At 45.9% G+C, this 27949-nt stretch overlaps 3 protein-coding genes across 5 annotated transcripts in view; 2 read left to right on the top strand and 1 right to left on the bottom strand.

Moving 5' to 3' along the window:
• Positions 1-697, bottom strand: part of CEP95 (centrosomal protein 95) — a 49663-nt gene extending 48966 nt beyond the window's left edge. For all 3 annotated transcript variants that reach the window (XM_007527677.3, XM_060202565.1, XM_060202566.1), the window contains exon 1: positions 398-697. In XM_007527677.3, coding sequence (XP_007527739.2) covers positions 398-416 — 19 coding nt within the window. In that variant the 5' untranslated portion in view covers positions 417-697. The remainder of the gene's footprint in view (positions 1-397) is intronic.
• Positions 698-783: 86 nt separating this feature from the next.
• On the top strand, positions 784-7802 carry DDX5 (DEAD-box helicase 5). The gene is made up of 14 exons (XM_007527673.3): positions 784-916; positions 1292-1473; positions 2243-2408; positions 2711-2807; positions 2895-3028; positions 3142-3207; positions 3400-3541; positions 3624-3784; positions 4431-4603; positions 4855-4965; positions 5184-5245; positions 5328-5387; positions 6643-6867; positions 7093-7802. The coding sequence occupies exons 2-14, from the start codon at positions 1430-1432 to the stop codon at positions 7497-7499; spliced, it is 1848 nt and encodes a 615-aa protein (XP_007527735.1). The 5' UTR covers positions 784-916; positions 1292-1429; the 3' UTR covers positions 7500-7802.
• Positions 7803-9349: 1547 nt separating this feature from the next.
• Positions 9350-27949, top strand: part of POLG2 (DNA polymerase gamma 2, accessory subunit) — a 27173-nt gene continuing 8573 nt past the window's right edge. Inside the window, exons 1-6 of the mRNA XM_060202579.1 lie at positions 9350-9935; positions 11628-11754; positions 11879-11984; positions 15556-15729; positions 20852-20992; positions 22934-23014. Coding sequence (XP_060058562.1) covers positions 9437-9935; positions 11628-11754; positions 11879-11984; positions 15556-15729; positions 20852-20992; positions 22934-23014 — 1128 coding nt within the window. The 5' untranslated portion in view covers positions 9350-9436. The remainder of the gene's footprint in view (positions 9936-11627; positions 11755-11878; positions 11985-15555; positions 15730-20851; positions 20993-22933; positions 23015-27949) is intronic.

The raw sequence follows: 27949 nt of genomic DNA, 5'->3' as shown, positions 1-27949 counted from the left end.
CTCCCCGCCAACCTGATGCTGAGTGAGACTGAGTGAGACTGAGTGAGGGTGAGGGAGGATCCCTCCCCGCCGCCCCGTTCGTTGCTTACAGCTGACCAGACCGCGGCCGATGAGCGGCGGCCCTGGAGACGGGCTGCAGGCGTCCCTGACAACACGTCCGCGGCCCCGGCTCGTCCCGCGCGGCACCCAGTCGGCGCTGAAGAGAAAGTCGCCGCCCTGCAGCAGCCCCGCGGAGTCCTCCCCTCACCCCCAAGGCCGCGGCGCCGCTCGGAAGCGGACGCGAGCCGGACAGACAGACCGACCACCCCGACGCTCGCCGAGGCCGCGGGTGCAGGGACGGGACTCGGGCACCGGCAGCGCTCCAGACCGCACGCGGCGGCGCCAGGCCGAGACTCACCAGCCTCGGAGCCGGCCATGTCGCGCTCAGGTCGCCGTCGCTCTCCCGGCGGGACGCGCGGGCTACGGTGTCCAGGAAGGGCTGACGGGGCGGCCGCCGCGGGCGAGCAGGCGCCGTCAGGGGCGGGGGCGAAGAGGGCGGGACGTTAAAACGGCTCCTCGCCGCTGATTGGCCATCTGCGGAGCACTTCCTCTCCCCGCACGCGCCCCGACGGCCGTTTGCGAGCCCCCAGGCCTTCTCCGCGGGCGCAGTCCCGCCGAGGGGGGGTCAGGTCAGAGATGGGACGGTCCCGGGGACCCCGCACCCCAGGACGATCTCGCGGGGGCGCTAGGCCGGCACTTCCGGGAAGGCCTTTCCGCGTGTATCCCTCCGCCGAGGCCGAGCGGGAAAGTAGTGCGGCCCCGACGGGCGGGGGCTGGGCACGTGACCGCGCGAGGCCACGCCTCCTCGCGTCGCCGGGTTCTGGGCGGGCGGCGTCTCTGGAGACGTAAACAGCTCCCGGTGGGCGCGGCGGCCGAGGTGTGCGGAGCCCTTGGAAGCCGGGGCCGGGTCTGGCGTGGAGCGGGAGGGCCCCTGCGGGTGTAGTGGGACGGGCAGGTGAGCAGGAGGAGAGGTGCGGGTCTCTGAGGCGCTCCCGTGCGGAAAGGGCTCCGGCCTTCGGGGCTGGCAAACGGGCGGCGCCGAGGGCGGGGGAGGGGAGAACATGGCGGATTCCCGAACGCCGGCGGGCGTTGCGGCCTCGGCGCGGGGCGGCGCGGGGCGGGGCGGGGCGGGGCGCCGAGGTCACAGAGCAGCTCCCGGCATGCTCCGCGGCGGAGGAGGCGGGCCAGGCTATAAAACCGGCTGCCGGAACGCGGCCGGCGCCTCATTCATTTCCACCGGTCTCCGGCGCAGGACCTCCGGCTGCCGTCACCGCCCGCTCTCCGCCGCTGCCGCCCCCGCGAGGCTGCGCGACCGCCGGAGCCGCCCGCAGCGACCCGACGCGCCCGGTTCTCTGGACTTCGGCCCCCGCCCGCCGCCACCATTGACGCCATGTCGAGTTACTCGAGCGACCGGGATCGCGGACGGGACCGAGGGTGAGCGGGGGCGGCCCCGTCAGGCCGGGCGGGGGGAGGGGAGGGAGGGGCGGCGGCGGGACCCGGCTTCCTCCCTCGCGCGCTCCGGAGGCCATTTTAGTCAGGGCTTGGCGGCGTCTCGCCGTCGCGGCCCCGAGCGCCTGAGGCGGCGGCCGTCCCGGGGGTGACGGGGCGCGAGGCGGCGGGGCGTGAGGGGCGGCCGCTGTCAGCCGCGGCTTCCCAGGGGCTTCGGCGGGGCGGGGCGGGGCGGGCGGGGGGCGGCCATGCGGCCGGGCGGCGGCGACAAAATGCCGGCGGCGGACATGGCGGCGGCGCCTTTGTTCCCCCGCCCGGCGGAGGAGCTCAAAATGGCAGCGGCGAGAAAATGTGGCGCAGAGAGAAATGCGAGACAAAGGGGGAAGCGCCGCCCGCCCGCCCGGCTCCGCCCGGCCCGGGACTCCTCCCCCGCCGGCGCCCGCCCCTCCTCTCGGCTCCGCGTTATGTAACCGCGCGGCGGCCGGGGAGCCCGGCCCGGTCCCCGGTCCCCGGCCCGCTCGTGCCCGAGTGAGTGGCTCCCGGGCGCCGCCTCCCTTGCGCTTCGTCTCTGGAGCGGGGAGCGGGGAGCGGGGCCCGGGCGGAGAGCCTGACTGACTGACGGCCGCTGGGGACCCGGGCGGGCCGGTTTCGGTGGTTTCAGAGCCGACCGTTACCCTCTGCTCCGAGGCTCCGCAGACGTCTAGCTGAAAATGGGTGGCTTTTTGCTTATTTTTTTTTTTCACTTTTATTCCAGGTTTGGGGCACCTCGATTTGGAGGAAGTAGGGCAGGCCCCCTATCTGGAAAGAAGTTTGGAAACCCAGGGGAGAAACTAGTGAAAAAGAAGTGGAATCTTGATGAGCTGCCAAAGTTCGAGAAGAATTTTTATCAAGAACACCCGGATTTGGCTCGGCGCACAGCAGTGAGTGACTTCGTGCGGTTTTAGGCAGAAGGAAATTGGACAGAGGAATGGCTTGCAAAAGGGTGGTTTTCGGGAATATAAGTACAGTTTCTGACATGGTAGTTGGGGGAGGTTGTAGCTTGCGAATGGATGGTAGTTACTTAATACTTGTGATTAATACTTGTATTTACGTGTCAGTTTAGATTTAAAAGGTGCTGCTTTTAAGTAACTGATAAGATTTAGAGATGTAGTGGTTGTATATTCTGTATGGGGAGGTTGTGGTGGCTTACTACTATCCTAATGATTATAATTTGCTTTGGTAGCAAGAGGTAGAGACGTACAGAAGAAGCAAGGAAGTTACAGTTAGAGGTCACAATTGCCCCAAGCCAGTTCTGAATTTTTATGAAGCAAATTTCCCTGGTAAGTACTATTGTTGAGTCTTCATGCTTTTTTACTCCCACTTCTTGATTTTACTAGTTCTTAATAAGTTTTGTTTGCTAATCACAGCAAATGTCATGGATGTGATCGCAAGACAGAACTTTACTGAGCCCACTGCTATACAAGCTCAGGGATGGCCCGTTGCTCTAAGTGGATTGGATATGGTTGGAGTAGCACAGACTGGATCTGGGAAAACACTGTCGGTAAGTATGGGAAACCTTGTTTAACTATAGTGTGTGCTAGAGAGCAGTGAGTTTTGGAATAAAAGTAAACCAAATGTATTTTTAATTTTTGGTGTTTGGTTCTCTCTAAATAGTATTTGCTGCCTGCCATTGTCCACATCAATCATCAGCCATTCCTCGAGAGAGGAGATGGGCCTATTGTAAGTATATTGTGTTAATTTCGACTAGACTCACGTGTGGAGGCTCCTAAGTTTGATGGCTTTGTAAACAGATAAAACTCAAGACTAACATGAGACAATGATGCTTTACATGTCACAGCAAAATAGCTTGCTTGGGGCCAAAATATAAAATTTAAGTCTCTAAGATCTGTTTCCTTGTTTTGTTTCTTGCAGTGTTTGGTGCTGGCACCAACTCGAGAACTGGCTCAACAAGTACAGCAAGTGGCTGCAGAATACTGCAGAGCCTGTCGCTTAAAGTCTACTTGCATCTACGGGGGTGCTCCCAAGGGACCTCAAATACGAGATTTGGAGAGAGGCATGTAACGAATTTTTTAAATTTATTTTTTAAATAACTTAAAAGTTCTAGGTGTCATTTACATTTATCTTTTTAATTGAAGGTGTGGAGATCTGTATTGCAACACCTGGAAGACTGATTGACTTTTTAGAGTGTGGGAAAACTAATCTGAGGAGAACCACTTACCTCGTTCTTGATGAGGCAGACAGAATGCTTGATATGGGTTTTGAACCTCAAATCAGGAAGATTGTGGATCAGATAAGAGTGAGTACCTTCAGATACATGTTTGCAAACTTAAGCCTCATTGGCTGGGGAGACAGCATAATGTGACATCATCATAAACCAGGGCCAAAGCAGTGTGCTGAGGAAGAAATTAAAAAAAAAAAACAACTAGCTTCTAAATCCGGATTTGAAGATCATGGCAGGGGTAGATAGCACAATGGTTATGCAAAGAGATCTCATGCCTGAGGCTCCAAATCCTATGTTCAGGCCCCTGCAACCACTATAAATAAGCCAGAGTTGAGCAGTGCTCTGGTAAAAAAATTTTTAGAAAGGACTTTTTTTAAAATAAAGGTTAATGGTTTTTATTGCAGTTTTTGGTACATGGACACAGTATTAAACTCACTTCCAAATTAGGTTGTTCATCCTGTACCAAGACTGGAAACACCCTCCATTCCCCCATCCTTCCCCAGAATCTTTTGCTCTGTTTGAATATACCAAACCAGTCCAAGTTTTTTGTTTACCCCTTTCTATTGTTAAGTTCTGTCCATGAGTGTGGTGATTCCGTATTCATTCTTTCTGGCATATCTTAATAATTACTTCAAGTTCTATCCAAACTGAGGTGAAGAGGGAAACTTCATTCTTAAACTCAGTAGTAATGGGTTTTTTTTTAAATCCCATATTTTTTTAGCCTGATAGGCAAACACTAATGTGGAGTGCAACTTGGCCAAAAGAAGTGAGACAACTTGCTGAAGATTTCTTGAAAGACTATATTCATATAAACATTGGTGCACTTGAACTTAGTGCAAATCACAACATTCTCCAGATTGTTGATGTATGTCATGATGTAGAGAAGGATGAAAAGTAAGTGTCTAAGCTCTTTTAATGTATGAATTGAATAGTTTTATAAATTAAGAGTAGTTCTCGGGTGAAATATTGATTTGTTAATTCTTTCTGATTGGGAGAATGAGCGCTGTTCATGCAATAAACATGAGCCTTTGGAGGTACCAGGTTTGCTTCCAGACACCTGTAAGCCAGTTAGACGGTCTAGTCCTCTATTTAGAGGTCAGTGATAGAACTGCATCTGTGTAACTTGATTCCCTCCTCCCCTTTAGACTTATTCGTCTAATGGAAGAGATCATGAGTGAGAAGGAGAATAAGACCATTGTTTTTGTTGAAACCAAGAGAAGATGTGATGAACTTACCAGGAAAATGAGGAGAGATGGGTATGTTGGGCTTCCTCTATTGAGATGGGTGGATTAGCCATAGAAGCTGGGTTTAGGGAAAACTGATAGACAGCTTGAATTTTATGGGTGGAAATCATTTGGTGTAGCATGAATCAATGCATTATTTCTGGTGAAATTTTAGGAACCTGTAGTTCCTGAAGTGTCAGATTAATAAATCAGGCTTTAAATGTATGTGCTAATTTTTTTTTTTAATTTAGGTGGCCTGCCATGGGTATCCATGGTGATAAGAGTCAACAGGAACGTGACTGGGTTCTAAATGGTAAGTATTTCCAATGAAAATTTTTCTGGAAACCTAGGATTTTATTCAGAGAAATGATAATTTTATTTGCCTTATTTTGCAGAATTCAAACATGGGAAAGCTCCTATTCTGATTGCTACAGATGTGGCCTCCAGAGGGCTAGGTTAGTACAAACTCGAATTCATGGCTTGGTTTCCCAGAAGATCTCCGTATTTTTTAAAGAAAGTTTATTGCTTTCTTTAACCTCTGCATTTTTTCTAAGTTTTTTTTTTCATATAAAGGTGCAGTCTTTGTGGCAAGGCCTAGGCATGACAATCGGAGGACTCGAGGGGGATGGAGGACTAGAGATCGGCTGGCTGCTTCCAGTCGATTAGAGAGGTGAAAAGCTGAAAGTGTGCCAGTAATCTTCAAAAGGCAGAACATACGACCTCTGCCTCGTAAACTGTTCTCTCCGGGGGAAAAAATGGAAGTTATCCTCACAGTTCACTGCCGTGGTATTTCTTCTGTCCCATGCTTTGCATGACTGCCATGGTACAGCATTGTTTCAAACTGTTTACTGTGATCTGTGGGTCTTTGAGTTTCAGTGAGTTTGCTGAAATGTCGAAGAAATATTTCCAAACTTCAATGTTCAGTGACATTTTTGTTCAAGTTTGAAATGGAGAGAGCAGCTTTAAAGGTACTAAAGCCTTTTACAAATTGGTGAGTACTGGCACATGAGATCTAGAGCAGGAGCAACTTCTCACACTTAGTCAGAGGGGAAAAGAAAGCAGTGCTTTGAAAGTTCCTCCCTCACCTACACAGTAGTCGTCATGTCGAGACCTGCCAGAGAGAGACACATTCTCAAGTGAATCCTGGCTTCTTGGAAGCGCTTGCCTAGACGAGACACAGTGCATAAAAACAACTTTTGGGGGACAGGTATGTTTTTCTTGCAGCTGCAGTTGTATGGTCTTGGCAAGACAAGCAGTGTGGCCTGAATTTTGAACTTGTGATGAGTATGTAAATGCAAAGGACCATGTGCATTTTTGTTTAAAGGTCCTCAAAATGAGCACATGAAGAGGTTGCTGTGAACCTTTAAGTGGCCCTACTGCACAGAAGCGTTCAGATGTCACTTGATGATCTGTAAGGGGACTTGGTGATACGGGAATGTGCTAGGGAATACACGTTCCTTTTGACAAGACTCTGGGTGGGTCATTAAGACAGACTACCTGTGCTCTTTTTTTGTTTTGTTGTTCTTCTCCCCCCCCCCCCTTTTCAAATCTAAATGGTAATCCTACAGGGAATGGATAACCATTTTAACTGTTTTTTGCAGCCCATACCTTCTTGGGAATACAATTGTCTAACTTTTTATTTTTGGTCTGGCTGTTGTGGTGTGCAAAACTTCGTACATTGCTATTTTGCCACACTGCAACACCTTACAGATGTGGAAGATGTGAAATTTGTCATCAATTATGACTACCCTAACTCCTCAGAGGATTATATTCATCGAATTGGAAGAACTGCCCGCAGTACCAAAACAGGCACAGCATACACTTTCTTTACACCTAATAACATAAAGCAAGTGAGCGACCTTATCTCTGTGCTTCGTGAAGCTAATCAAGCAATTAATCCCAAATTGCTCCAGTTGGTCGAAGACAGAGGCTCAGGTAAGATAAACCTTTCATAAAGAGAAAATGTTTTGGGTTTTTGTTTGGTTTTTGGGGGGTGGGCAGAGGGGCAGTCATGTCACTTGTCTGAAAACAAGTGTAGGTAAGTGCAATTTTTAATGTAAAAAAATTAAGTCAATCACTAAACACGTATCTGAATTCCTTCTGTTAGTAATGCTCTGTGCCTTGGAAATAATCAGTTTGCATTTTGGTTTTCCTTCATAGGTCGTTCCAGGGGTAGAGGAGGCATGAAGGATGACCGTCGTGACAGATATTCTGCGGGCAAAAGGGGTGGATTCACTACCTTTAGAGACAGGGAAAATTATGACAGAGGTTATTCTAGTCTACTTAAAAGAGATTTTGGGGCTAAAACTCAGAATGGTGTTTACAGTGCTGCTGCAAGTTACACCAATGGGAGCTTTGGAAGTAATTTTGTGTCTGCTGGTATACAGACCAGTTTTAGGACTGGTAACCCAACCGGGACTTACCAGAATGGTTATGATAGCACTCAGCAATATGGAAGTAATGTTGCAAGCATGCATAATGGTATGAATCAACAGGCATATGCATATCCTGCTACTGCAGCTGCACCTATGATTGGTTATCCGATGCCAACAGGATATTCCCAATAAGACTTTAGAGGTATATGTAAATGTCTGTTTTTCATAATTGCTCTTTATATTGTGTGTTATCAGACAAGATAGTTATTTAAGAAACATGGAAAATGCAGAAATGACTGCAGTGCAGCAGTAATTATGGTGCACTTTTTCGCTATTTAAGTTGGATATTTCTCTACATTCCTGAAACAATTTTTAGGTTTTTTTTGTACTAGAAAATGCAGGCAGTGTTTTCACAAAAGTAAATGTACAGTGATTTGAAATACAATAAATGAAGGCAATGCATGGCCTTCCAATAAAAAATATTTGAAGACTGAATTAAGTGGAAATTGTATTTTATTTTATATATATACATGTGTCAGCTAAAGCATTGCGTAAGCCGTCTGTTTTCATCATAACTAAATTGATGCTCTTGTCCATACAGTATGTTTTAATTTGGAAAGTGGGAGAATCAAGGCTTGTACTATTCTCACTGTAAGAAAGTAGGATTTGATAGAGGAAGTTTTCTAATTAGGCTAAATTGCAATAAAGCCTTTCTGCCAATACCTCCCAACACCAGGTGAGTCTTCATAGTGTATTGGCCAGTAGAACGGTGGAGTTCACAGTGAGGAAACAGGGAACAACTATGTCCCAACTATCAGGCATAAATGACTTTAACCCTTTTGCAAAGTTTGTAACTTGATTCAAGATTGCTGAAAGATTTGAGCAAAGACAAGGTCACACGGTTTAAGACAGTTGAGCCTAGTGCTAAGTATGAATTTGTTTTCAGTGTTAGTGCAAATAGATTTCATTTGAAGCCCTAAACTGGGAGTCATGTCTTTCCAAAATGGGATTCTGGAGTCTTTAAAACTGTTGGGACTTAGTTATAAACAAATTTAAGGGAAATGGTTTCTAGTCAACATTAATGTTGACCTAGTGAAAGAAACCTAACCAAAAACATCTAGGTTACTTTTTTAATAGGATTATCATTGCTTGAAAGATCCGGGGATTGAGTGGCTTTTAAAAGATAACTTTTGAGTGGATCACCATCTTTTCTAGTCTTTACAAATTTTAGCCACAATGTCTTCACAGTGTTACGTTTACTTATGCAAGAGATATGAGGCCCTTATGAGACATCTATAGATTACTAAACTGGGACATTAATCATTTGCTAGGGGTAGAGGTTCAGAACGGCATTTTTAGGACTAACTGAAAACTGGACTGGTCTCATAACTAAATCATTTTAAATAGCATAGGGCATTATGACTTGAAAGCAGCTTTTGGGATAAATTTGGAACATTTAACATTTTACTGTTTAATGTCTAATGTGGGCCTTTTACTTTGTAAACAAATGATTGGGACTGTGGAAAATACCTATTTATGGAAGTTAAGACAGCCCACTTTTTAGCATGTGTTGTGTCCAGCCTGTGGTTGTCTTTAATAAATGTGATTTTTCTTCTCCCCATTCTCTCTCTCATTTATTTGTGGATAGGCCTTATTCCGGGTGTACTTGGGTGTGGAAAACACATCAGTTCTTCCCCCACCTCTGTAGTTAAGCTTCCCAACAATACTTTGATTACACGTTTTTGTAACCGTACCAATACCGAACCCCCCCTTTAAGTCAGCCATTTTTGCACGCTGGCTGGCTGGGGATGGCTCCTGACAGTCCCAGCAGCTCCCACTAGCCCGGATTACGCCTGGGCCGAGCGTCTCCAGCACGGGCCGGGGTGACTGGCTAATGTCGGGCGGGTTCTTGGGGAGCAGCCGGGCCGAGCCCCCGCCGCCGACCTGTTCCCGTGGGTCTGGGAGGAGGAGACGGGCTAGACGCTTCCGCCGCGACGGTCGCTTCCGGGGCGGGCCCTGCCGCACGCGCTCACTTCCGGTGCGCCTGCGCGCCGAGCTCAGCTCGCCAGGGCCCGCGGTGGCGGCGGTTGGCCGCTTCCGCCGCCGGATCGACCCGCTCGGACTTGACGATGCGGGGCGGCGCGGTGGGTCCGCCCTGCCGGCGAGTGTGCAGGCGCCTGCTGTCGGGGCCGCAGGGCCGCGGTCGCGCGGAGCCGCCTTCGGGGAGCGCGGAGCGAGCAGCCCCCGAGCCCGAGGACGGCAGCGCGGCGCTGATGGCCCTGTGCCGGAGGCGGCACTTCCTCGGCGGCGGCGAGCGGCAGCTGGGCCGGGACCGCCTCCTGGGCGGCCGCCACCCGGGCTGGGGGCCCCTGGGCGTGCAGCTGCGGAGCAACCTGGCGGCGGAGTGGTGGGCGGCGGCCGCGGCCTTCCGCGAGCAGGTGCTGCCGGTGCACGCGCCCCTCGGCGATGGCGGCCCCCCGGTGCCCGGCGGCGGCGCGCTGAGGCTGGTGTGCGCGGACTCGCTCCGGGCGGCGCTGAGGGCCGGGCGGCGGGGCGAGGAGCAGCTGGCGGCGGCGCTGGAGGACTCGCTGGTCGCCTCGGTGGAGCTGCGGCAGAGCCTGCTTCACGGTACGCGGGCGGCGCGGTCCGGCGGCCGGGTCTCCTCAGCCGCTCGCTCGGCGGCCGGGTCTCCTCAGTCGCTCGCTCGGCGGCGTGGTCCGGCGGCCGGGTCTCCTCAGTCGCTCGCTCGGCGGCCGGGTCTCCTCAGTCGCTCGCTCGGCGGCCGGGTCTCCTCAGTCGCTCGCTCGGCGGCGCGGTCCGGCGGCCGGGTCTCCTCAGTCGCTCGCTCGGCAGCCGGGTCTCCTCAGCCGCTCGCTCGGCGGCCGGGTCTCCTCATTCGCTCGATCGGCGGCGCGGTCCGGCGGCCGGGTCTCCTCAGTCGCTCGCTCGGCGGCCGGGTCTCCTCAGTCGCTCGCTCGGCGGCGCGGTCCGGCGGCCGGGTCTCCTCAGTCGCTCGCTCGGCGGCCGGGTCTCCTCAGCCGCTCTCGAGGTGACGCGACGTCCGCGGGCCTCGGCGCCGGCGAGGATCGCACTCGGGCCCCCAGCGGAGGTGCAGCCCTGGGGCTCCGTGTCCCTTCCTCTCCGCTCCATGGAAGCTTCCCTCTTATTATTGTTTTTTTTAATTACCTATTTATCGGATAGAGACAGCCAGAAATCAAGGGGGAGGGGGGCGATGGAGAGACACCGGCACTGCTTCACCACTCGTGAAGCTTTTCCCCCGTGGGTGGGGGCCGGGGACTCAAACCTGCGTCCTTGCGCATCATAACGTGCGCTCCACCTGGCCCGGAGGCTTCCCGGTCTTTACCCCTCTGGGCACATGGACTCAGGGCAGCCGAGGGGAGCGGAGGGTGGGGGCTGCCCTGTGGTTGCTTCCCCGCTGGTCGTGGGTGTGGGCCGGTGGATCCACCCACCCGCAGCCGCGCGCAGAACCTCGGTGTCATTCCCCGGCAGCACCACTAGTAGGGCTGGGCGGTAGCGCAGCGGTTTCAGCGCAGGTGGCGCGAAGCACAAGGACCGGCATAAGAATTCCGGTTTGAGCCCCTGGCTCCCCACCTGCAGGGGAGTCGCTTCACAGGCGGTGAAGCAGGTCTGCAGGTGTCTGTCTTTCTCTCCCCCTCTCTGTCTTCCCCTCCTCTCTCCATTTCTCTGTCTTATCCAACAAGGACATAATAACAATAAAATAATCAAGGCAAGAAAAGGGAAAAAAAATAGCCTCCAGGAACGGTGGATTCCTAGTACAGACACCTAGTCCCACCAATAACCCTGGAGGCAAAAAAAAAAAAAATTCAATACTGTAGCCACTGCACCACCTCATGGAGCACTACAGAGCAAACTTTTAAGAGATGCATGCTGAAGTGTTTTGGGGTGGCAAAAATGGTGAATCTACTTCAGAGGTTTAAAGGTAGAGGGCTGGGGAGACAGCATAAAGATGATACAAGAAGACTTTCATGTCTGAAGCGCCAAAGATCTGTTTAATCCCTAGCAGTGCCATAAACCAGAGCTGAGCAGTCTCTGATGAAAAAGGAAAATGAGAAAGGATGGTTTACAGGTGTTAATTGTACTATTTCAATTTTGCTGTGGATTTGAAAGTGTTTATACTAAAAAGCTGGGGGCTGGGGGAGGACTAGCTCAGATTGAGTGGTAACCAATTAAGAGCTACCTTAGTAGCTCCATGCTGCTTTTACTGTTTTTATAAAGTTGACCAGAATGAATTGAGTTTATAGAATAGACTTATACAATGGTTGTTTTCTCTTTTGACAGGGGCCTTGAAGCACTATGTTAATTGCCTGGATCTGGTAAACAAGAGACTACCTTATGGCCTTGCTCAGATTGGAGTGTGTTTTCATCCTGTTTCTGATACTGAACACAAACCTGATGGTGTCAAGAGGTAAAAAAAAAAAAAAAAAAAGCATCAGAAAAGTTGGTCTTACCTTTAAATAGTCACAAGTCAGCAATTTCAGTTTGGGATCAGGATGATTTTTAAGTAAACTTACTATTTTTGATATCCAAAGAATTGGTGAGAAGACTGAAGCTTCACTGGTGTGGTTTACTTCTGCAAGAACTGCAAACCAGTGGCTTGATTTCTGGCTACGACAACGACTCCTGTGGTGGAGAAAGGTACTACAGTAACTATCCTTAATGTAATAACTCATAGGTAAATTGTCTTAGTGTATCAGACATAATATTTCTTTATAGTAAATGTTGTTTTATTTGATGTAGCTGTGTTATATTTGTGAAGCAACTGTAGTGGCTTATTTATTTATTTTTGCCTCCGGGGTTATTGCTGGGGCTCAGTGCCTGCACCATGAATCCACTGCTCCTGGAGGCCATTTTTTCCCCCTTTTGTTACCCTTGTTGTAGCCTTGTTTTGGTTATTTTTGTTATTGTTGATGTTCGTTGTTGGATAGGACAGAGAGAAATCGAGAGAGGAGGGGAAGACAGAGGGGGAGAGAAAGACACCTTCAGACCTGTTTCACCACTTGTGAAACGACTCCCCTGTAGGTGGGGAGCCAGGGGCTTGAACCAGGATCCTTTTGCCGGTTCCTGCGCTTTGTGCCACCTGTGATTAACCCGCTGCGCCACCGCCCAACCCCCAACTATAGTGGTTTAAGAGGTGGTGCAGTAGAAAAGTGTTGGACTTAAAGCATAAGGTCCTGAGTTTGATGTCTGGCAATGCTTGTGCCAGAGTGATGCTCTGTGGTATGTTCTCTCTAATACACACACTAATAAGTACATAGTTTTTTTTTGTTTTTTTTTTTGCTGTTGTTTTTAAAGAAACAGAACTATAATATCAACTAGTATAATAATGTCCATACATACAAATAGACTCTTTAGGGTCTGGGAGGCAACTGAGTGGTCATGCAAAAGATTTTCATGCCTGAGGCTCTGAGGTCTTGGATTCAGTGTCAAAAGCCTTGGCTAAGTCAGAGCTGACCAGTCAGCTCTGTTTTGGGGAGGAAAAAAAAGCCTCTTTGTAATGATTTTCATTGTTCTGTTTTACAGTTATTGGTCAAGACAATTTGTTACCATACCTGCCTGAGGAGACAAATATAAGTGGTTTTCCCACGACAAGGCTTACCCATTGCACTCCTGTGATTTCCCCAAAGGGGGGGGAAATTCTACGGCATAAAAAAAAAAAAAATCTGCTTTCTCTCTTGATCAGAAGTTTTTGTTGATCAGCCTCCAAGTTCAAACCCCTTACCAGGTATCTTGTCCAATATGGAGTTTGACCTCCTTTGCTTTTTTTTTTTTTTTTTTTAAGATTTACTGATCAGAAAGAACATCACTCTGGCATATGCAATGCCAGGAATCAAACTTTGGACCTCATGCTTGAAAGTCCACTACACCACCTCCTGGGATATTCTCTCTCCTCTCTCCCTCTCTCTATATATATGTTTGGTTTTGTTTTGCCAGAGCACTTCTCTGCTGTAGCTTGTGGTATTTGGTTTGGGAGGATTGAACCTGGGACTTTGTAGCCTCAGGCATGAAAGTCTTTCATAACCAGATTTGTTATGATTGATGAGAAAGAACCAGAGCAAGTCTTTGGCACATGTGATGCCAGGGTTTTGAACTCAGACTTGAGGATCTTATGCTTCATTTATAGTACCACTCCCTGTGCTGCATTTTCCCCCAGTCTTTTTTTTTTTTTTTTGTAGTTATTATACTTTCTTTATTGATAGAGACAGAAAGAGGGAGGGGGGAGATAGAGAAAGAGAGAGAGCCACAGCACTACTTCACTCATGAAGCTTTCCCCCTGCAGGTGAGGACCAGGGGCTTAAACCAGGGTCTTTGTGCATTATCATATGTGTGCTTAACTGGGTATGCCACTGCCTCGCCCCACCCACCCATTCATATATATATATATATATATATATATATATATATATATATATATATATATATATATATAGTTTTTGCTTCTTATTTTCACATATTCTCCATAAGTGAATGGTTCTGTAATTTATAATCAGTTATAGTATATACTGAAAAGAGTTGAGGGAAACATTTTTGTCTATCCATTGTTTAACCTTTAACTCTTAAAATCTCCACATACTTACCTAAACTTGATGGAATATCACAAATAATCAAGCACTTTCTCAGAAGAGTAAGAATGATGAATGCATGCTTCTTCTTTATCCTGTCTTTTTGACTTACGGTTCTCTGTTTCTCTTCTGATAAGTGATCACAAGATGGCATCAGCAGTTTTTCTATGTAGTTCTTTCAGACTGAAAAAAATCCCCTGGTACCCTGGAAGGTGGCACGGTGGGTAAAGTGATGGACTGTTGAGCATGAGGTCCCTAGTTTGACCCCTTGCATCACATGTGCTAGAGTGATGCTCTGGTTCTTGCTCTGATTAATAAATAAATGTTTTAAAATTAATCCTGCATTATAATAACATTTTCTCATTATTGAACTTAAATAATTTTTAAATTAAATTAATCAAATTTCATTCACATCTGAATTTGGGACATGACTACTTTTATTCAGTTGCTGCATGAAAGGTCTCAGAAAACTTATTAGCACTTAGGCGTACTCTTAATTAAAAATATACTTTGGGAAGCTGGGCGGTGGCACAACGAGTTAAGTGCACATGGCGGAAAGTGCACAGACCAGCATCAGGATCCTGGTTTGAGCCCCTGGCTCCCCACCTGCAGGGTGTTCGCTTCACAGGTGATGAAGCAGATCTACAGGTGTGTATCTTTCTCTTCCCCTCTGTCTTCCCCTCCTCTCTCTCTCTTTCTCTGTCAATTTCTCTCTGTCCTATCCAACAACGACAGTAATAACAACAATAATAACAACTACAATAATAACAATGACAAAAAAACAAGGGCAACAAAAGGAAAAAATATATTTTTTGATATTATCTTTATTTATTGTATAGAGGAAGCCAGAAATTGAATGGGAGGGCCTGGGTCCTTGTCCACTGTAATATGAGCACAACCGGATGTGCCACCACCTACCCCTCATTTTTTAACTTATTAAGTTTTTTTTTTTTTTTCTTTTTTTGCGTTTAGGGTTACTGCTGGGGCTTAGTGCCTACACTAGGAATGCACGTCTCCTGGAGGTCATTTTTTCCCCCATTTTGTTGCTCTTGTTTTTGTTGCCATTGATGTTGTTGTTGGATAGAACAGAGAGAAATTGACAGAGGAGAGGAGATGGGGAGAGAAAGACAAGATACCTGCAGACCTGCTTCACCTCTTGTGAAGCAACCCCCTTGCAGGTGGGGAGCTTGGGGTTCGAACCGGGATCCTTACACTGATCCCTGCGCTTTGCACCGTGTGTGCTTAACCCACTGTGCTACCACCCGACTGCTATTTATTTAAATTTTTTTTAATTGGGGCACTGTTTTGCTATATTTACTGGTGTCTGGGATTAAACCTTCGACCTCCTATACTGCAAGTCTTATGACTTCCACTGTGCTCCTTAGCCCTTTAGCCCTAACCTTTATTTTTTTCCTTTTTATTTGTTTATTTATGTTTGATAGAGGGTGAGAAACAAGAGACAGAGGAGAGACACCTGCAGCACTGTTTCCCCATTTGTGGAGCTTCTCCACTGCGGGTAGAGGCCAGGGGCTTGAACCCAGGTCCTATGTATGGCAATGTGTACCACCACTCAAAACACCCTAACATTTATTTTAACAAGCTAGTAAGATTTTACAAAAGTAAATAAGACAAACGTTACTTTCTAGTTTGCCGTGAGTCCATCTAACTTCAGCAGCAGTGATTGTCAAGATGAAGAGGGAAGGAAAGGAAACAAACTTTACTACAATTTTCCTTGGGGAAAAGAAACCATAGAAACTCTGTGGAACCTAGGAGATCGTGAGCTTTTGCACATGTATCCTGGAGATGTGTCTAAATTACAGGTGTGCTTTATCTTTATTTAATTTTATTTTATTATTATCTTAACCAGAGCACTACTCATGGATTGAACCTGGGACATTGGAGCCTCAGGCATGAAAGTCTCTTTGCATAACCGTTATGCTGTCAACATCCTGTCTTTAATACTTTTACCCAGATTCTAACTGATCATTTCTGAACCATTGAGAATAAGTTAGTGGCCTGTGAGGTTGCACAGTGGTTGAACACTGGGCTTGCAAGTGGTTAGGTCTTGAGTTCAGTCTCTAGTACCACATATGCCAGGTTGATACTCTGGTTCTATCTCTTGTTAGTAAACAAATAGATCTTTAAAAAAATAGGGAAACATTGTAGGTTTTATGAACTTTTAATAGCTTAGTATATGTTTCTCTCTCTACTCTTTTTCATTATTATTTATTGAATAGAGACAGCCAGAAATTGAGAGGGAAGGGAGAGAGACAGAGAGGCACCTGCAGCACTGCTTCACTACTCGCTAAGCTTTCCTCTTGTAGGTGAGGACTGGGGCTTGTACCCAGGTTCTTGTACATTGTAGTATGTGACTCAGGGGCCCCACCACCCAGCTCCTCTACTCTCATTTTCCAACCAGAGCACTGCTCAATTCTGGCACTTGGTAGTGCTAGGAATTAGAAGCCTGGAAACTCTGTCCCTCAGACATGTTCCTCAGGTGCAAGCATATTTGTCTACATTGTGATCTACCAGCAGAAGCATCCATTGGTGATTCTTTCCCAAATTATTACTATGAAGGTTGCTAAATGGTAATTCATTTCTTTTTCATTCTGCCAAATTAATTTTTTTCCTTTATTGGGGGATTAGTGTTTTCCATTTGACAGTAAATTCAATACTGCCAAATTTATTTTTAAGTGTATATATGGGAGGGAAAGAGGAGGAGGAGGAGGAGAAACCAGAATATCACTCTGGCACATGATTTGTCGAGGATCAAACTTGGAACCTCATGCTTGAGAGTCTGGTAGTGTATCTACTGTGCCACTCCCCTAGGGCTGTATTGCCTAGATTCATTTTTGTTGACCAATAATATACTTTTTTTGTTTTTATTACCAGAGTACTGTTCAACTCTGGTTTATGCCAGGGATTGACCCTGGGTCCTCAGAGCCTCAGGCATGAAAACCCCTTTTTTTTTTTTTTTTGCTTCCAGGGTTATCATTGGGGCTCGGTGCCTGCACTACAGTTCCACTGCTTCTGTGGCTATTTATCCACTTTGTTGCCCTTGTTATAGCTGTTGTTGGATAGGACAGAGAGAAATCGAGAGAGGAGGAGAAGAGGGGAGAGACAGACACCTGTGGACCTGCTTCATCGCTTGTGAAGTGACACACACACACACACACACACACACACACCCGCAGGTGTGGAGCTGGGGGCTTGAACCAGGATCCTTACACTGGTCCTTGTGCTTCACACCATGTGCGCTTAAATCACTGCACTACCGCCTAGCCCCCGAAAACCTTCTATATAAACATTATGCTATTTCCCAGACCACCTGATCAGTAATATATTGTAAAGTTTCCTCTTTTCCTCGACTTCTTTGGTTGTTAAGAATGAGCTTATAGGAATGGGTTGCGGTGCACCCAGCCAAGCACACACATTACCATGGGCAAAGACCAGGTTTAAGCCCCCAGTCCCCACCTGCAGGGGGAAAGCTTCATCAGCAGTGAAACAGTGCTGCAGGTGTTTCTCTTTCTCCCCCTATCTCCCTTTCCTCAATTTTTCACTGTCCTATCAAATGTTCTTTTTAGAATTTTTATTTTTTTTCTGGAAAATTGTGCCGATGCAGTCACGTCTGCCATGTTGTCCTCCCAGGCTACTGCTAGTTCCCCAGTGTCTGTTAAGCCATGTTGTGCCCATGTGTGGGCATTGTCTATATCCCCACGATATTTGGAGTGCTTTGGTTACTCCTCCCCCCTCCCATTCTCATGAGAGTTATTATCCTATCCTGGAGTGCTATGGTTACTCCTCCCCTTTCCCATTCTCCCGCAAAAGCTGCTCCTATAAAAGCCCTTCTTCTTCCGCACCTCGCTCTCTTACCAGCGCTTTGCCCTAGTATTCAGACGCAGTAACCGTGAGGCGGCCATTTTCGCTATCTCCACGTGGCCCAACCTGCCTCTCTAGCACCCAACTCTGAGGTGCCAGTGCAAATAAAGATTTGTGTTTCCTCTTCGCTCTGGACCCCCTCTCTCTCTTCTCCGTGGCCTGCACACAACAACATTTTTTTATTTCTTTATTTATTTATTGGCTAGAAACAGCCAGAAATCAAGAGGGAAGGAGGAGATAGACAGAAGGACACCTGCAACACTGCCTTATCACTTGCAAAGTTTTCCCCCTGCAGATGGAGATAGGGGTCTCAAACCTGGGTCCTTGTGCACTGTAACAAGTGTGCTCAACCAGCTGTGCCACCACCCAGCCCCTTACATATTCCTTATTAAAAAGAATAAATTTGGGGTTGGGCAGTAGCGCAGCAGGTTAAGTGCAGTGGCTCAAAGCGCAAGGACCAGCTTAAGGATCATAGTTTGAGCCTCCGGCTTCTCACCTGCAGGGGGGTCACTTCACAAGTGGTGAAAGCAGGTTTGCAGGTATCTGTCTTTCTCTTCTCACTGTCTTCCCTTCCTTTCTCAATTTTTCTCTGTCCTATGTAACAACAATGACAGCAATAACAATAATAGCAACAACAGCAATGATAAAACAACAAGGGCAACAAAAAGGGAAAAAATAGCCTACAAGAGCAGTGGATTCATAGTGTAGGAACTGAGCCCCAGCGATAACCCTGGAGGAAAAAAATAAATAAATAAAAATAAAAAGGATAAATTTACAGCAGCCAGGGAAGTGGCACACAACTCTTTTTTTTCTAGAAAAGTTACTTATTGAATAGAGAGAGCCAGAAATCAAGAGGGAAGGGGGTAATAAACACCTGCAGCCCTGTTTTACCGCTTGTGAAGCTTTCCCCCTGTAGGTAGGGACCAATGGCTTGAACCCCGGGACCCTGAGCATTGTAATGTGTGCACTTAACTGGGTGCACCACCACCTGGTCCCAGCATTGAACTCTTAAGCATGAGATCCTGAGTTCAGTTTCTAGCATCACATGTGCTAGAGTGATGCTTTAGTTTTTTCTCCCTCTCTCCCCCTCTTTCTTTGATTGGTTAATAAATAAATCTTTTTTTTTAATATTTATTTTATTTATTCCCTTTTGTTGCCCTTGTTGTTTTATTGTTGTAGTTATTATTGTTGTCGTTGTTGGATAGGACAGAGAGAAATGGAGAGAGAAGGGGAAGACAGAGAGGAGGAGAGAAAGATAGACACCTGCAGGCCTGCTTCACCGCCTGTGAAGCGACTCCCCTGCAGGTGGGGAGCCGGGGTTCGAACCGGGATCCTTATGCCGGTCCTTGTGCTTTGCGCCACCTGCGCTTAACCCGCTGCGCTACAGCCCGACTCCCAATAAATAAATCTTTTTAAACATGAACTCACCGATGTGATGGCTCATCTGGGAAGACACCCATCTGTCATATACTCAACCCAGGTTCAGGCAGGAGAGACAGCATAATGGTTATACAGAAGACTTCCATGCCTGAGACACCAGAGGTGCCAGGTTCAATCTCCTTCACCACTGTAAGCCAGAGCTGAGTAGGGCTCTGGTAAATAAAACATGAAGGGAAATACAACCCAGCTGCAAATTCCCCTGAACCCTGTGGCACTGGGGAGAGCTTCAATGCTATGGTCTCTCTCTTTTCCCAGATGATTATGATCTGTTACTGATTTTATTTATTTTAATGCGGAAATTGCCCTACACTTGGTTAGTGCTCTTTGAACATATCTCCATCATTCTCTGAGCACTACCTTTCATATATATATAACCAAAAATCGGTATATTTACAACTAGCCAGATAGACTTGTTTTTGGTGATCTCAAGTTGATTGGCAATATCCAAAGCATCACAGTCAGGAGCCAATGGAATAAGCCTTTTTGAGTGGGGGTACATGGCATAATGGTTATGCAAAGAGATCTCGTGCCTAAGGCTCCAAAGTACCAGGTTCAATCCTCTGTACCACCATAAGCCAGAGCTGAGCAGTGAGTGCTCTGGTAAAAAAGAAAAAAGAATAAGCCTTTTCCATCAGGTCTGAGCAGTGTTGACCTCGACCTCCTCAGCGTCATAGGACTCCTTCATACCCTATTTTATCAGGTGTTTGTTGGCTGTAATATCTACAATAAACATAAATATGTTGTTGTCTTCTGTGTTTTTTGTTTTGTTACTTTTTCCCAGTTCCCTGCTCAGCTCTGGCTTATGGTGGTGCTGGGGATTGAACCTGAGACCTCAGAGCCTCAGGCATGAGAGTCTTTTTGCATAACCATTATGCTATTTAGCTCTGCCCCCCATCCATTTCTATTTATTTATTCATTTACTAGTGGATAGAGATAGAAATTGAGAGGGGAGGGAGAGAGACAGAGACAAAGACACCTGCACCACTCGTGTAGCTTTCCCTCTACTTGTGGGGGGTGGGGGCTTGACCTGGGTCCTTGCGCACTATAATGTCTTCTTAACCAGGTGTGCCACCACCTGGCACCTCATCCATTTCTTTTTTAAAGGTTAATTTTCTTTATTTCATATGAGATAAGTTTCACCTGAGGTGGGGGAGGGAGAGAGAGAGTAGCCAGGCTTGCAAGTCCTACGCTTTACCAGCTGAGCTAAGCTCCTGATGGCTTTTTTTTTTGTTTGTTTTTGTTTTTTGATAGAGAGTGAAAAGGAGAGAGATGATACATGCAGCACTGCTCCACCACTTGTGAAGCTTCTTCTCCTGCAGGGGGCTTGAACCTGGGTTTTTGCACATGTTACATAAGCACTCTTCCAGGTGAGCCACCACTTGGTCCCCCTCAAGACAGTCTTACTGTGCAGCCACTTGAGACTTGGTGATCTAAACCTCAAACTCCCTGAGAACAGAGAATTTGTCATGGTCATCTTTATAGACTCAGTGCCTAGAGTAGGTCTACACAGAGTAAATCCTTTGTAAAATGGATTTATAAGTTTATTCTCTAAGTCTAAAATAAGTATTTTAAGAGATGGTTCTTCTAAACAATACTTTATTTTTGTTCCACTTTTCTGTTAAGGGTCGAGATGGACGAAGAAATGTGGTTCCTTCTGTCTTATCTATAAGTGGAGATCTGGACCGAGGCCTGCTGGCTTATCTCTATGATTCTTTCCAGCTAACAGAAAATTCCTTTACAAGAAAGAAAAACCTTCATAGAAAGGTGCTTTTTATATTTTCAGACATAGATTTGGGAAGCAGGATATATATTCCTCCTTCCCTTTTTATGGTAGTATACGGTTGGTTTCTAACACAAAGCTTTGAGTAATAAATTCACTTTAATAAAGGTAATTTGAGTTTTTAGTGTTTTAGAATATGGCAGGTCTCACAGAACAGAACATGATATCTTGATCAGGTGTTTTTGTCTGATCCTGGTCAGGTAGATTTCTCTCAGCCTTTCTGTGGCTGGCTTCCATTTGTCTTAGAAGCTGCATGTCACACACACGGGTAAGACAATCAGCAGGGTAGCAGTATTGACTCTGCTTCTGGCGTGGCTGCAGTGACTCATCACTGCATCACAGGAGCTAAATACTGACTTGCACCAAGGGGAAGATTCATTTTAGGACACTCAGATTTTTGTTCCCCCATCCAGAACTCTTTCTAGCACCAAGTGTTAATGAATAAGAGAGACAGAAGAAGGGCAGAATAGCTCACTCAGATGATGTGCTGGTTCAAGCTCTGCGCCCCCAACACACACGCATTGAAGGAAATGTCAGGAAGGAAAGTTATTGTAATTTTAAGTAAACCCTTTATTGTAAAAAGTTTTTAAAGGCTAATTTTTTATTTCATTATGAGACAATGGAATAATCTGAGATAGTTAACATGAGGCCCAGCAGTGAGACTAAGACAGGTAGGTTGAATGAATTTTTTTAAAGTAATCCCTTATTTTTTTTTTAATTAAAAGAATGGTTTATCCATTCTTTTTTTTAAATTTTTTTTTATTATCTTTATTTATTGGATAGAGACAGTCAGAAATTGTGAGGGAAGGGGTGAGAGAGAAAGAGAGACACTTGCACCCCTGCTTCACCACTCGCAAAGCTTTCTCCCTGCAGGTGGGGACCAGGGACTCAAACCTGGGTCATTGTGCACTTTAACATGTGCGCTCAACCAGGTGTGCCACCACCCAGCCCCTAAAGTAATCCCTTATTGAGCAATTCCTTCATTGAAGGAAATTTACAACTGAGTACAGTTCTGTGGTCTCTTTCACTCTGCCTTTCTCTAAAAATTAAGTAAATAAAATATATATTAAAAAATTGAGAGAAATAGGAAGAGAGAGGGATAGAGAACCAGATACTGGTACATGCGCTGCTGGGGATTGAACTTGGGACCTCATGCTTGAGAATGTTGAACCTGAACATCACTGGCACATGTGATGCTGAGGGATCAGACTGGGGGCCTTATGTTGAGAGTCCAGTGGCTTATTCACTCTGCCGGCTCCCAAGTCACGGTTATATGTGTTTTAATGTTACAGTTTAGATTTAATCATTATTCTACATAAATGAGTAGCTTATCATATAAATTTTTATTTTGATGGATTTGCTTAAAAATCCACTGCTCCTGGAGGCCATTTTTCCCATTTTGTTGCTCTTGTTGTAGTTGTTATTGTTGTCATAGATGTTGTTGTTGGATAGGACAGAGAGAAATCGAGAGACAAGGGGAGACAGAGAGGAGGAGAGAAAGACAGACACCTGCAGACCTGTTTCACCGCTTGCGAAACAACCCTCTGCAGGTGGGGAGCTGGGGGCTGGAACCGGGGTCCTTACACCGATCCTGTGGAACCGGGGTCCTTACACTGGTCCTGGCGCTTTGCGCCGTATGCGCTTAACCCATTGTGCTACCGCCCAGCCCCAAGATTTATTTTTAAACCAGAGCACACCTCAGCTCTGGCTTTCATGGTGCCACGGCATAGAACCTGGAAGCTCAGAAGTCTTTTTTCAGAAGTCTTGCATGACCATTATTCTGTCTTTTGGTCTAGCATTGCAGGATTGTTTTATGACCTCACCCAGTTTCCATTATACACAGGAGATTTTCACTAAGAAGCTGTGTCTGTGAGTGCTTGTGAGTGCTTGTGTTTATTGAAACAAGGTGTGCTTGCTGTCCCCAGGTGCTTAAACTTCACCCTTGTCTAGCCCCTGTTAAAGCTGCTGTGGATGTGGGAAGAGGCCCAACAGTGGAACTAAGACAGGTAGGTTATATGAGTTGTTGTCTGTTGTAGGATTTATTCATGTATTAATGAGAGAAAAAACCTGAGCATCACTGCCGCATGTGATGCTGAGGGATCAGACTAGGGGCCTATGTTGAGAGTCCAGTGCCTTATCCACTCTGCCGGCTTATATGTGTCTTAATGTTACAGGTTAAATTTAATCATTATTCTACATAAATGAGTAGCTTATCATTTAAATTTTTATTTTGATGGATTTACTTAAAAATATTTTAAAATAGGGTGGGGGTAGATAGTATAATGCTTATGCAAAGGGCTCTTGTGGGGCCAGTTGGTGGTGCACCTGGTTAAGTGCTCACATAACAGTGCACGAGGACTCAGGTTCAAGCCCCTGGTCCCCACCAGCAGAAGGGAAAGCTTCGTGAGTGGTGAAGTAGGGCTGCAGGTGTTTCTTTGTCTCTCTTCCTCTCTACTACTCCCTCCCCTCTCAATTTCTCTCTGTATCTAATAATAAATAAATAAACATTTAAAAATATGGAGAACTGAGAAATGTTATGCGTGTACAAACTATTGTATTTACCGTTGAATGTAAAACATTAATTCCCTAATAAAGAAAATAAAAACAAAAAACAGAGGTTCTCATGCCTGAGGCTCTGAAGTTACAGGTTCAATCCCCCCCTACTACCATATACTAGAGCTGAGCATTACTCTGGTTAAAAAACAAAAAAAAAAAGGCGGGGCAGAGGGTAGATAGCATAATGGTGATGCAAACAGACTCTCATACCTGAGGCTCCAAAGTCCCAGGTTCAATCCCTCACAACACCATAAGCCAGAGCTGAACAGTGTTGCGGTTAAAAAACAAACAAAAAAAGTTGAAATTCTATTTCTGTCCTATTAAATAAAAAGAAAGGAAAAAAATGGCTGCTGGGAGCAATGGATTCGTGATGCAGGCACCAAGTTCCAGCAATAACCTTGATGACAATTAAAAAGTTTAAGCAATAGTAGATAGATACTGTGTATAATTATACTTTGAAGTGCAGTGTATTAACACAACTGAATGTAATTCAGTGGATTTGTTCGTGGTGTCATGCTGAGTCATGATTGCATTTAAAAAATCGTATATGCACCATTTTTTTTTTTAATTTAAATTTTTAATTTAAGAAAGGATTAGTGAACAAAAGCATAAGGTAGGAGGGGTACAACTCCACACAATTCCCACCACCCAATCCCCATAACCCACCCTCTCCCATGATAGCCTTCCCATTCTCTAGCCCTCTGGGAGCATGGACCCAGGGTCGTTGAGGGTTGCAGAAGGTAGAGGGTCTGGCTTCTGTAATTGCTTCCCCGCTGAACATGGGCGTTGACTGGTCGGTCCATACTCCCAGTCTGCCTCTCTCTTTCCCTAGTAAGGTGTGTCTCTGGGGAAGCTGAGCTCCAGGACACATTGGTGGGGTCTTCAATCCAGGGAAGCCTAGCCAGCATCCTGGTGGCATCTGGAACCTGGTGATTGAAAAGAGAGTTAACATACAAAGCCAAACAATTTGTTGAGCAATCATGGATCCCAAGATTGGAATAGTGGAGAGGAAGTGTTAGGGAGGTACTCACTGCAAACTCTAGTGTAATCCTGCTTTCAGGTATATATTTTGCAGTAGTTTATGGATACGTGTGCACATACGCTCTCTCTCACAGAAACTGGTGTATATCTAGGTTATGGGACTTTGTTAGAAAGTGAACTACCTGAGATGAAATTAGAGTGTACTATAAAAGGAAAGGTCTCACCCGAGTAATGAAGCTGAAGGGTTGTCATTCCACACGTGAAGTCTCTGGATACACACTGAGGTGAAGCATGTTGAGATGGCAATCGTTGCTTTGGTATATGCACCATTTTGGTAAATATTAATGCAGATATCTGGTGTATTCTTGTCTCCCCCCCCCCTTTTTTTTTTGCCTCCGGGGTTATTGCTGGAGCTCGGTGCCTGCACTACAAATCCACTGTTCCTGGAAGCCATTTTTATCTTTCTTCCATTGCTGCTGCTGCTGCTGCTGTTGTTGTTGGATAGGACAGAGAGAAATCAAGAGAAGAGGAGGAGACGGGGAGAGAAAGACACCTGCAGACCTGCTTCACTGCTTGTGAAGCGACTCCTGCATGTGGGGAGCTGGGGCTTGAACCAGGATTCTTGCGCTAGTCCTTGTGTTTGGCACCATGTGCGCTTAACCTGCTGCGCTACAGCCCAGTCCCCTTTCCTCTCACTCTTTAATAGCACTTTTGATACTTGCTATAAGCACAGGTTCTTGATCTGTGATCTTTTTTGACTTTTCTAATCCATGTAGTTTAAATACTCTTGAGAAAAGCCAGAAGGGTGTCTTTAGATTCTTTTCAGAGACTCCTCCAGCAGTTATCATTTCTGTTCCAGTGGACTCAGTAGTGATTCACAAAAAGATTCTTCAGGCTTTCTTCTGGGATCCTGTGGAGGATCTATGGTGCTATGGCTGGTCTCTCTGTCCGTCCCTCCCTTCCTCCCTCCCTCTCCCTCTCTCCTTTCCTTTCTCCACCTCCCTCCCTCTCTCCCTCTCTCTCTCCCTCCTTTTCTTCGCTCTGTCTCTCATTAATAAATATATCTTTAAAATCAAACATCTGTGTCAGCAGGATGAAATTTGAGAAATCCTACTATTGAGGTTTTATTAAAAATGTTCTAAGTTTTGCTTTACCATTTATTTACTATGATTTCTGCATTTCCTGTTCAACTTTTGTCTCTTAGCATTCCCCTAAGCTAATCAATCACTCTATTGAAACATTTCTAGTTTACTTCTGGAATACAGCTTTCTTAGTTTTCCTCATACTTTTCTTATAATTTTTTTATATATTTTTTTCCTTTATTGGGGGATTAATGCTTTACATTTGATAGTAAATACAATAGTTTGTACATGCATAACATTTCCCAGTTTTCCACATAACAGTACAGCACCTACTAGGTCCTCTGTCTTCCTTTTCCAGGACCTGCACTGTTCCCCCCAATCCCCACCCCAGAGTCTTTTACTTTGGTGCAATACACCAAATCCAGTTCAGGTTCTACTTGTGTTTTTTTTTTTTTTTTAATTCTTTATTGAGGAATTAATGTTTTACATTCAACAGTAAATACAATAGTTTGTACATGCATAACATTCCCCAGTTTCCCATTTAACAATACAACCCCCACTATGTCATTTATCATCCTTCATGGATCTGTATTCCCCCCCACCCACCCCAGAGTCTTTTACTTTGGTGCAATACGCCAATTCCATTTCAGGATCTACTTGTGTTTTATTTATTTATTTATTTAAAAAAAATTTTAAATATTTTTTTTAATATTTTATTTATTCCCTTTTGTTGCCCTTGTTGTTTTATTGTTGTAGTTATTATTGTTGTTGTTGTTGTTGGATAGGACAGAGAGAAATGGAGAGAGGAGGGGAAGACAGAGAGGAGGAGAGAAAGATAGACACCTGCAGACCTGCTTCACCGCCTGTGAAACGACTCCCCTGCAGGTGGGGAGCCAGGGTTCGAACCGGGATCCTTATGCCAGTCCTTGTGCTTTGCGCCACCTGCGCTTAACCCGCTGCGCTACAGCCCGACTCCCCCTACTTGTGTTTTCTTTTCTGCTCTTGATTTTCAACTTCTGCCTGAGAGTGAGATCATCCCATATTCATCCTTTTGTTTCTGACTTATTTCACTCAACATGAATTTTTCAAGGTCCATCCAAGATCGGCTGAAAACGGTGAAGTCACCATTTTTTACAGCTGAGTAGTATTCCATTGTGTATATAGACCACAACTTGCTCAGCCACTCATCTGTTGTTGGACACCTGGGTTACTTCCAGGTTTTGGCTATTACAAATTGTGCTGCCAAGAACATATGTGTACACAGATCTTTTTGGATGGATGTGTTGGGTTCCTTAGGATCTATCCCCAGGAGGGGAATTGCAGGGTCATAGGGTAGGTCCATTTCTAGCCTTCTGAGAGTTCTCCAGACTGTTCTCCACAGAGGTTGGACCAATTGACATTCCCACCAGCAGTGCAGGAGGGTTCCTTGGACCCCACACCCTCTCCAGCATTTGCTGCTGTTACCTTTTCTGATGTATGACATTCTCACAGGAGTGAAGTGATATCTCATTGTTGTCTTGATTTGCATTTCTCTGACAATCAGAGACTTGGAGCATTTTTTCCTGTGTTTCTCGGCCTTTTGGATCTCTTCTGTGGTGAATATTCTGTCCAAGTCCTCCCCCCATTTTTGGATGGGGTTATTTGTTGTCTTGTTGTTGAGTTTGGCAAGCTCTTTATATATGTTGGTTATTAAACTCTTATCTGATGTATGGCATGTAAAGATCTTCTCCCATTCTGTGAGGGGTCTCTTGGTTTGGGTAGTGGTTTCTTTTGCTGTGCAGAAGCTTTTCAATTTGATGTAGTCCCATAGGTTTATACTTGCCTTAGTCTTCCTTGTAATTGGATTCGTTTCATTGAAAATGTCTTTAAAATTTATGCGGAAAAGAGTTCTGCCAATATTTTCCTCTAAGTATTTGATAGTTTGTGGTCTAACATCCAAGTCCTTGGTCCACTTGGAATTTACTTTTGTATTTGGTGAAATACAGTGATTCAGTTTCATTCTTCTGCATGTTTCAACCCATTGTTTCCAACACCATTTGTTGAAGAGACTCTGCTTTCCCCATGTAATAGTCTGGGCCCCTTTGTCAAAGATTAGATGTCCATAGGTGTGGGGCCTCATTTCTGGGCTCTCACTTCTATTCCACTGGTCAGTGTGTCTATTCATGTTCCAGTACCAAGCAGTTTTGATGACAATGGCCCTATAATACAGTTTGAGATCTGGGAGTGTGATGCCTCCGGTTCTGTTCTTTTTTCTCAAGATTGTTTTGGCAATTCTAGGTCTTTTCTGGTTCCAGATAAACATTTGTAGCATTTGTTCTATTC

Source organism: Erinaceus europaeus, chromosome 12, assembly GCF_950295315.1.
Source record: "Erinaceus europaeus chromosome 12, mEriEur2.1, whole genome shotgun sequence".
Taxonomy (NCBI): domain Eukaryota; kingdom Metazoa; phylum Chordata; class Mammalia; order Eulipotyphla; family Erinaceidae; genus Erinaceus; species Erinaceus europaeus.
This window is presented reverse-complemented; position numbering and strand designations above follow the sequence as displayed.

Coding starts and splice junctions, on each gene's coding strand:
- DDX5 (XM_007527673.3), top strand. CDS start 1,430: ATGTCGAGTTACTCGAGCGACCGGGATCGCGGACGGGACCGAGG. Junction 1,474..2,242: donor GATCGCGGACGGGACCGAGG/GTGAGCGGGGGC, acceptor CTTTTATTCCAG/GTTTGGGGCACCTCGATTTG. Junction 3,785..4,430: donor AGATTGTGGATCAGATAAGA/GTGAGTACCTTC, acceptor ATATTTTTTTAG/CCTGATAGGCAAACACTAAT.